Source organism: Benincasa hispida, chromosome 7, assembly GCF_027475165.1.
Source record: "Benincasa hispida cultivar pf3 chromosome 7, pf3_genome.v1.1, whole genome shotgun sequence".
NCBI classification, from domain to species: Eukaryota; Viridiplantae; Streptophyta; class Magnoliopsida; order Cucurbitales; family Cucurbitaceae; genus Benincasa; species Benincasa hispida.
This window is the reverse complement of record NC_143484.1, coordinates 10,523,996-10,533,553: the sequence shown is the minus strand read 5'-3', so window position 1 is coordinate 10,533,553 and position 9,558 is coordinate 10,523,996. Positions and strand designations below refer to the sequence as shown.

At 34.8% G+C, this 9,558-nt stretch overlaps 1 protein-coding gene across 6 annotated transcripts; it reads right to left on the bottom strand.

Annotated features, from left to right (window-relative positions):
- Positions 1 to 4,396: 4,396 nt before the first annotated feature.
- On the bottom strand, positions 4,397 to 9,215 carry LOC150034908 (uncharacterized). Of its 6 annotated transcripts, none has more exons than XM_090315336.1 (7): positions 9,104 to 9,215; positions 7,242 to 7,383; positions 7,045 to 7,136; positions 6,861 to 6,940; positions 5,441 to 5,510; positions 4,760 to 4,890; positions 4,397 to 4,674 (listed from the first exon to the last, which is right to left on the bottom strand). In XM_090315336.1, exons 2-6 carry the CDS (start codon positions 7,317 to 7,319, stop codon positions 4,827 to 4,829), a joined length of 384 nt encoding a protein of 127 aa, XP_090171462.1. In that variant the 5' UTR covers positions 7,320 to 7,383; positions 9,104 to 9,215; the 3' UTR covers positions 4,397 to 4,674; positions 4,760 to 4,826. The 6 variants fall into 6 exon arrangements, with proteins under 6 accessions (XP_090171462.1, XP_090171464.1, XP_090171465.1 ...); XM_090315338.1 differs by having other exon boundaries at positions 7,242 to 7,375; positions 9,104 to 9,161; XM_090315339.1 differs by lacking the exon at positions 9,104 to 9,215 and adding an exon at positions 7,693 to 7,884 and having other exon boundaries at positions 5,441 to 5,623.
- Positions 9,216 to 9,558: the final 343 nt, after the last annotated feature.

Sequence of the window (9,558 nt, the reverse complement as noted above, 5' to 3'; positions counted from 1 at the left end):
TCCCCTTTCGATTTTAGAGGGTAAACCGGGAGGGGGTGTGACACAGGCCCTTACAAACCAATTTGTACAAAGATAATGATAAAACTAAATGGCCAATCCTAGAAATTGTAAAGAATAAAATAAATTCCATACAAATTCATCATATGAATAAAGAATGCAAAGCCCATCATGACTATAAATTAAATTCTAGAACAATAAAAATAGGGAATCAAAACCATGCTTTGATACCAATTGAAGGAACCTTGAAGGTCCTTGAGGGGAAACATGGCGATCGGTCCAAGTTTTATTTTTACGGAATCAAAATTACAAAATACAAACATTATGCATAATCACAAATTTACAACATGTAAACATAAATGCAAAAGAGAGAATTAGGATGAGATAAGACTTACACTTGAAGAACCTTTCTTCTAGAAATCCAATTCCCTTCTCTTGATTTGTCACGAACAATCATGAATGAAAAAATAATCCAAATGAACACCATCACAATAAGAACCTCCTGCATTCTCTTTTGGAATGAGAATCACTAAGGAGTTGTAGGCTCTTAGATTTTCGGAAGAAATGGAGAAAATTGTGAGGAATTTTGTTTTTTCAAAGAAAAACTTCTTTCTTTTAGAATTGGGAGAGCCAGTCTTCTACACACGAACTAAACAGAGAGACATAGGGGGAAGGGAGTTACAACGCCCTCCCAAAACCATTTTTAAAAATAAATTAAAATAATTTATTTAAAAATATATATTTAATATATATTTATATGATAACTACCTTATCATATAATATATGTTAAACTATATGTTATATCTAAAATAACACATAACCTATAGTTTAGAATTGTATCAAATACAATATAACCTATAGTTTTCATTCTCTCAACAATCCATGATATTTAATATAAATTCTATTCATATTAAATTTAATTATATGAATCCAATTCACATAATTAATATTTGAATCAAATTCAAATATTTATTTCCTCTGAAATAATGTATCAAATACATTGTAGTAATTATATCACATATAATTAAGTAAAATTAATTATATCACATATAATTAATTCCATCAATTAATTTAAACAATTCTAATTAATCAAAAATTTATTCTCGTTAAATCTCTATTGAGATACAGAGAGGACCTCGTGGACCTATAGATTGAAGCTCCAACTCTACTTGAATAATTAATTAAACTCCTCTAATTAAATTATTCAACATCCATTAACTTACGGGCACTCCAGTAAAGACCGACAGCTATACTCTTTGCACTACAGATATTAATTCCGTGTCCATTGGATATAACCAGTCAACAGTCTAATGACCCTTCACAAATTACTCGTATATACAACTGAGCCAAAATTATCGTTTTGCTCCTGTAGTTACATCTAACTCCTTAAGTTCCACTGATTCCTCTAATGAACAATAAGTCATAGTCCAACTATGACCAAACCCCTCTCGGGCCAAAAGAAGGTGTGGCACCACATAGTTTAAGCCCCAGAATCAGCTCTTAAAGGAGCAATTTATCTACTTTCCCCGACATTGGGGAAGGAGTAAATTTCGTCTAATGTAGCTTGTTGGGGTTGATGCCCTAAACTCTCGTTGGGTCCTGTAGTTTGTAAATACGGTATTGAACAAACGCTTGTGATGTAATAATATATGATATTTTCTTCATTATTGTCTATGAAACATGGGATGCTTTATTTGCTTTACCATAAACCAAAAAACTAAGATCCATGGTTGTCGTTGTAACTTAAGCATGTATGTGGAGAAATACAGGTGGATCATGTCTTAAGTGATAACCAGAATGGAACGTCGTATATGGATAAAGGAAGGAAACCTTATCCTGGTGACACTACGGATGCGGCCCACTTTGTAGAGAGTTACAAGTGTTGTGATGGTCTGATCCTGATCATTCATGTGGAGATATGCTAGCGTCCTATGCAAAGGAGTTTGTATAAGACCGAACCACGAAGTGTTATAGTCTCATTATATAATGTCGTTCATGACAGAGACTTCATTTCACTAGGATGACCATAGGTAACATGACCTCAATCCTAAGTGAGTTGAGAACTCCTGCCTTTGAGTGGGGTCCTTTGATTTGCATGGGTGCGAGTGGTCAGATCGCTGACTCAAAACTACCACTTTAAGGATTCTTCTGATTTGGGAGCTGGGAACTCGGCTACACAAGATGGAATTCACTCCTTCCCTGAAGCAGGGTTATGTAGATAGATTACTCCCTTAAGGGCTGATTCTAAGACTTGAACGATGTGGCATCACACACTTCTCATGGCCCGAGAGGTGTCCACTCATAGTAATACTATGTGATATTGTTCATTAAAGGGATCAGCGGTACTTAAAGAGTTAGATGTAACTATAGAGGCAAAAGTGTAAATTGGCTCAGTTGTACTTACGAGCATCTGTGAAAGGTTATCGTACTGTTGTCTGGTTATATCTGATGGACACTGAAATATATATGTGGTGAAAAGAGTGCAGCTATCGGTCTTTAGTGGAATGCTCAGTAGTTAACAGATGGTGGATCTTGTGGCTAAAGAGTTTAATAAGCTATTCACATACCGTTGGAGCTTCAAGCTACAAGTCCATAAGGTCCCCTTGTTAACTCAACGGATTCAAGTTGAGAATCAGTTTTTGGGTCAGTTTGAATTTTTCAAATTGATAAGAGGGAGTTTGATTATATATGATATAATTAAACTGATCGATTATATATGATATAGTTGACATGATGTATGAGATGTTGGGGTTGATGCCCTAAAATATCGTGTCCTGTAGTTTGTAAACAGTTTGTACGAATACTTGTGTTATTAATATATGATATTTAGTTCACATCTTGTATTTTTGCTCAATTACTTGTTTTATTTGCTTTACCACAAACCAATAAACATAAAATCCCTTGTAATCTGTATGTGACTCAAGCATGTATGTGGTGACATACAAGTGGATCATGTCTTGAGTGATAACCAAAATTGTCTGTAGTATATGGATATAGGAGGGAAACCTGATCCTGGTAACGCTACGGATGCGGCCCGCTTTGTGGAATGGTCACAAGTGTTGTGACTTGTCATAGATTGTCTGATCCTGATCATTCGTGTTGGGGACATGCGAGCGGGGGCATCCTATACAAAGAGTTTGTATAAGACCTGACCACAAAGTGTAAACACCTCGTTATATAACACCGTTCATACAGAGACTTCACTTCACTAGGATGGCCATAGGTAACATGACCTCAATCCTGAGTGAGTTGGGAACTCCTACCATTGAGGGTGGTTCTTTGATTTGTATGCATACGAGTGGCCAGGTCGTCGATTCAAACCTACTATTTTGGGGATTTGTCTGATTTAGGAGCTGGGAACTCAGCTACACAAGATGGAATTCACTCCTTCCCCGAGGCAGGGGTAAGTAGATAGATGGCTCCCTAAAGGGCTGATTTCGGGGCTTGAACGATGTGGTGCCACACACCTTCTCCTAGCCTGAGAGGTGTCCACACATAGTTGGACTATGTTGTATTGTTCATTAGAGGAATCAGTGGTACTTAAGGAGTGAGATGTAACTATAGGGGAAAAACGGTAAATTGACCCAGCTGTACTTACGAGCATCTGTGAAGGGTCATCGTACTCATGATTAGTTATATCCGATGGACACATAAATAGATCTCTTGTAAGAAGAGTTTAACTATTGGTCTTTAGTGGAATGTCTGACAGTTAACAGATTATGGATCTCGTGGCTATAGAGTTTAGTCAGCTATTCACGTACAGTTGGAGCTTCGAGCCACAGGTCCATTAGGTCCCCTAGGTAGCTTGGATAAATTCGAGAACCAGTATTTGGGTTAATTTGAAATGTTCAAATTGACAAGAGGAAATTCGATTATATATGATATAATTGAACTGGTTAATTATATATGATATAATTGGCTAAATGTATGAGATACATTATTTTGGAGAAAATTAGATATAAATATGATTTATATCAAATAGAGGAGAAAACACTAGAAGAAATTCGAGCTTTAATGTCGTTTTAAAACAACATTAAAGGGCTTTAATGTCGGTTGACAACGGACATTAAAAATAGTGTTATTAAAGCCCTTTAATGTCGGTTGCCTTTAATGTCAGTTTTAAACCAACATTAAAGGGCTTCAATAATACAGCCTTCAATGTCGGTTGTAACCGACATTAAAGATCTTCAGTGAAATTTTCAACCGACATTAAAGGTCTTTAATGTCGGTTACAACGACTTTAAAGACCTCCCGTGAAATTTCCAGACGACATTAATGCCTGTGTTTTTTTTTTTTTTTTTTTCAATTCTAAACCACATTGAAGCTGAAATATGTCCGTTTTCTTTAATTTTCGTTGTCGAATCCATTTTTTGGTTAAAAAGTATAACATGACACATCATCATCGAACATTGTGGCTATGACATATTATTCATGTATGGATTGTAAATCTATTACATTTAATCCACAAATTCTGCTATAAAATTATAATTTAAAAGGTCGTACAATAATTCAGGCCTTGAAAACACAAATTACAAGTAATACAAACATTATGATTTTACAAATACTATGAGTTTATTGTCCCTCTCCACTTGGTAAGTATGGATCCCTTCATAATTCTTCTTGAACAGACCCCTCCAGCTTCAGCAGTGTCTAGTTATAGGCATCTTTGTCTGACCACTGTTGTTGAAAGGACCACAAACAAAAAAGGTTTAAGACAAAGGATTGAAAATGAAAATATGACCAGAATTCATATTCAACTAACCGTATTTATTGGGAATGTGCATAAATGGTACATTCAAGGCAAAATTCTAGTAGTGAATGTGTTCGATCTAGAGTTCCCCAAGAAAAAGCATAAAGAGGTTGCGATACCAAATCTTTACTCCTTTGTTGCACCTGCAAAACAAGAAAACTCAATAGTTGAATAAATGAGAGAATCTTCTTTTTCAAAATCTTTACTCCTTTTTCAAGAATCTTCCTTTTCAAAATTTTCGACAACATAACGATGCTACCACAACAAAACAAAAAATTTACCTTGAACCTGTTCAAAGAAACACACTCCCAAAAATATTTCACTACCACTTGTTCTCAACAGAACTATCAGAATTCCCAAAAAATTAATATTCAAGAACACATACATCAATAAGCAAATTTAGCTCACAATGTACTTCAAATCTCAAAAGTTGTCACAAAAACTACCATAGTGCATGAATAACCCACAAACTACCATAGTGCAACCCACAAACTCAAGCACCTTGAATCAAATCTAATGTACAAATAAATAGTACCCATGAGTCATAAACGGGTGTTACATTCTAATCCAATATTGTCCAAAGAGAAATAAACACACTATAATTTCTTAAATAGGAATTTCCATATCATTAGAGTCACTTGAAAACACTTACAAATTGTGCTTAAAACTGCAAGCATTCAAAAATGCACTTACCAGGAACAATTTTTATGTGAATCCCTTACTGTTGCAAGAAATCCATCTCCTCCCCACCCCTTCCAAACACCTAAAAAACACACAAACAACATTATGAAAAGTATAGGGTAGAACGAACCTGGCGGCACGTGTGGCGAGACATGTGAACGATGATAATGCCTTCCATGTCTCTTCCAAAGGTGTCTTAAATATTGAAGAAGAAACAACAAAAGATGACATTATTGTAGTAATCTTTCTTTCTTAGCTCATACACAAGAAGAAAAAATAGGAAATAGCCAATTTAAACATATTCTTTCAAGAAAAACAGATAGATCTCAAGAGTTGATATGAATAGATGAGAGAATCTTCTTTTTCAAGATCTTGAAGAAGAAAAGCTTGAGGCTAATTTAGCAGTTTCAGAATCACCTTATCAAATTCCCAAATGAAACCTTTTAGAGGTTCTTCAATATCCTCAAGTGGAATAGATATGACATTATTGATGAATGATCTAATTTTTGGATGCTAAAAGACGAAGAAATAAATTATTAAAAGAAGAAGAAGAAGAAGAAGGAGAAGAAGAAGAAGAAGAAGGGAGGAGAAATTTATGAGTTACAATTCTTTTACAGAGTTAACAAACAAAAAATTGATCCAAAAACAATCAAACAGTATATATTAAAAAAAAACGTTTAAAATAAATCAAAACAAGCAAGCAATACGTAAAAGAAGATTAGAATTTAAACCTCATAAGATGACTTACCTTAGTAAGCAACTAATAACAACATAAGATGACTTCATTAATAGTGTTGAAATCAGTACTCGGCCAAAGGTTACAAATCAATTGGAAGAACTTGCCATACAATTTCATAATAAGAATGAGCTTATCCATAACAAACTATTGACACCTAAACCTTTAATATCAGAACTCTGACAACGCTTTTCAGATTAATAATGAACGGAACTTACAAAGATTGGATTAATAGAATTTCACAATAAATCCTATGCTAAAATGTTTTGACTAGAAGTTTCATGATTTCTTCAATCAATTTTTAGAAAATGACGGTACAACATGGATTGGAAAACAAAACCGGTAGATATTTCATTCCATAATTTTGAAGGCATAGACATTAATTCTCAATAGAGCCAATAGCTCCAATGATCATTGCCAAACAGTTATTAGACAGTAATATCCATCCAATCTCCTATAGACACAACTAATAAAATTTCAGCAGTTGTTTCATGTCAATACATCATAGCCATTCATAATATTTAGACTAGAAATATTTGTCCTATTTTCCCCTTCCCTTCTCTTCTTGAGCCTCATAAATAAAACAACAACAAAAAGAGGAGATATGATTATATGAATATAAATGATACCAACTGTTGTTTCATGTCAATACATCCAATCTCTAGCCATGTTAAGTAGTAGACAGATAATGCGTACCAACTGTTTTATTCTCCATAAAGCATTGCAGTGCAGTTACAAGTTCACGCTTACGCCCTTTGGCCAGAAGACCTACGCTTCTGAAAAATGTGAACATAAATGATAAATAAGAAAGTAAGCTAAAGATCTATTATACTATTACACATATGGAACTGGAATGCACTTGTTACCTCAATGTCATTACCTCAATGTCATTCTTAGTTCTTGGACCGTCATAGCCTCAATTCTCGACAGGTCATCCTTAAAACTTTGAATGTCCGCTTTACAGTCATTTTCCTATATGTAAAAGTTGAGTAAAAGCCCTAAATCCGAATAAAGAAGAGAAGCATAATATACTCAAACAAAAACCATCTCACAATAGTCTCTTCCAAAATTTGTTACCAGACTTATATCTCTCCTTGTCCCGCCAGGCTCTGAATTCTGTGTGGATAATGTTATAGAGGATTGATTCGACGCCATTACATTCCTTTGCACATTAGGTATCAATGTTGCAACTCTCAACCTACTCTGATTCACTACAAGGCTAAGGGGAGTCCGGGTTAGTCCAGATGAACAATGAGTCAATTGAAATACTACTAGTACAAGTAACAAAACCATATTCTAGTTAGGAGATGCAGAGAGCATTTCAGTCAAGAGAATGAGCTCACTCTTCCCAAGAATTTAACACTTGTTTTTCATATATGAAATGAGCCAAACTTTCATTCAAATTGAAGAGACTTGATTGACTTTTCCTTAACTTATGAACAAAGATTGAACAAAGATTGAACAAAGATGGATACAACAAAATTAAGAGAGAGAGAGAGAGAAGAAGAAATTTGGTGAAAGGGCAAACCTGGAGGGAAACTCCTAAACCCCAATTGGAAAACTGACTTTATTGACAAATGTGAGATAGAAAAATAGTATGCAGAGGGATAAATGCGTTACAGTGAGACTTTGAGAGAAGAAAAACAAGATTTACAGAAGCAGAGAAATGAAGCGGAAAAGACGAGCAAAGGGGAAGAAGAAGAAGAAGAAATTCCAACTCAGAAGGAACTTGAGAGTGTTGCGATATATATATGGGTAAACAACTCAAGAGGTAGGGTAAGAGGGAAGTGTGAGAATGAGAGGAAAAAGAAAATAGGGGGAGAGTGAAGAGGGAAATGAAAAAAATGGAGGGAAAATAGAAAGTTGGAGGATAAATTAAGCAGGTCTTTAATGTCGATTTAAACAAAAACTAAGCAAAATTCAAAATTCCATCAATCCAAACAAATATCACAATAAACCACAAAATCTACAAAAAGAAGTGAGTTCAAAAACCAGCAAACGCAGGTAGTTAGCATAAGAAAGGAGAACTCTTAATAATCATCTATCAAATAAGAAAGGGGAAATCTAAAGATTAATTTCGTTTGGCAAAATTATAAACATAAACTAAAAAACTTATAAACATAAACAACTCAATGGAAGCCATAAACAAACTTATCAACCTAAGCATATAAGCTTATCAAAACTAAGAAAAAAGACTAATAACAATCAAACTCATTTGAACAAATACATAAATATAAATGAAAACCATAAACAATAATTAAGTTATGACTACCATAACTACAGGATAGTCAAAGCACCCCAACACATATTTTAATTTAACACTTTAGAAAAAGACTCAATAAGACTCAATAAGTTCCCCTTCCCACCATGAATCAAACTTTACCTAGTAATTCAATATGGTAATAAAATTTTCAGTATTGAGTGTTTGCTTTTTTCTTCTTTTTCCCCCTTTTCGTAAGAAACAAAGAATTTCAATATAATCACAAAGCTGAAGTTGCATTATTAGAACTAAAATATAACTAACAGTGAAAACAAAGTGAAAATAAAAAAAACAAGATATGCTATCAACCCACGGTGCTCAATATTCGAAAAAAATATGCTATCAACTAAAATATAACTAACAGTGAAAACGGGTGAGGTGATCAATATTAGACAAGAAGAAAGGGAAGAAGAGGAGAATAGTATTGGTACCAGTTAAAAATGGAAGATGTGGGCCTTAAGAGTGTGCAAACGAAACGGAAGGAAACAAAGAGTTCAAAGACTGATCTAAGGCACATTAATCAAGTTCGAATTAGTCCAAAATGTGTTCGCCCTTATTATACATTAATCGAATACTTAGAAATTTACTTAACACGACAACAAATGAGTTCCAAGAGTTCAGAATAACATTTGAACACTTAAATCTATTTCAAAAAGGAAAGTAAAGAAATAATCCTTACCGAATCAAGATCTAATCTTCGTTGTTTAGTGTCCGAAAATGTTATGGGTAAACTGATTTGAAGCCAATCGGAGTGTGGGTAGTATACCCAAGTAAAAAAATGTTGTTGTAAGACACCCAGTTATCAAGAACGTGATGCACAACTTATTGCCCACGTTGGAGTATCAGATTGAGAAGAAACGGTGCCACGAAACTTGTTCGAAGTTTGTGTTCATGTCGCAGGCTAGCTCCATCGTCGATCATGGAGCAAGGAAACGCACAAGAATGCATGGGTCTAATGCGCAAAGATACGTTGCCAGCAATCACCGTCGCAACTTGTGGGTTGCACTGTGTAGTCGGTGCTGAACAATACTGAGAAGAGGGCAGTGTGATCGGCAGCTGCAAGGGGGAGGGGAAGAAAATGGAGGCAAAGAAGTCACCGTTACACCACGGGGAGGGACGGTGGAGAAAGGGGAG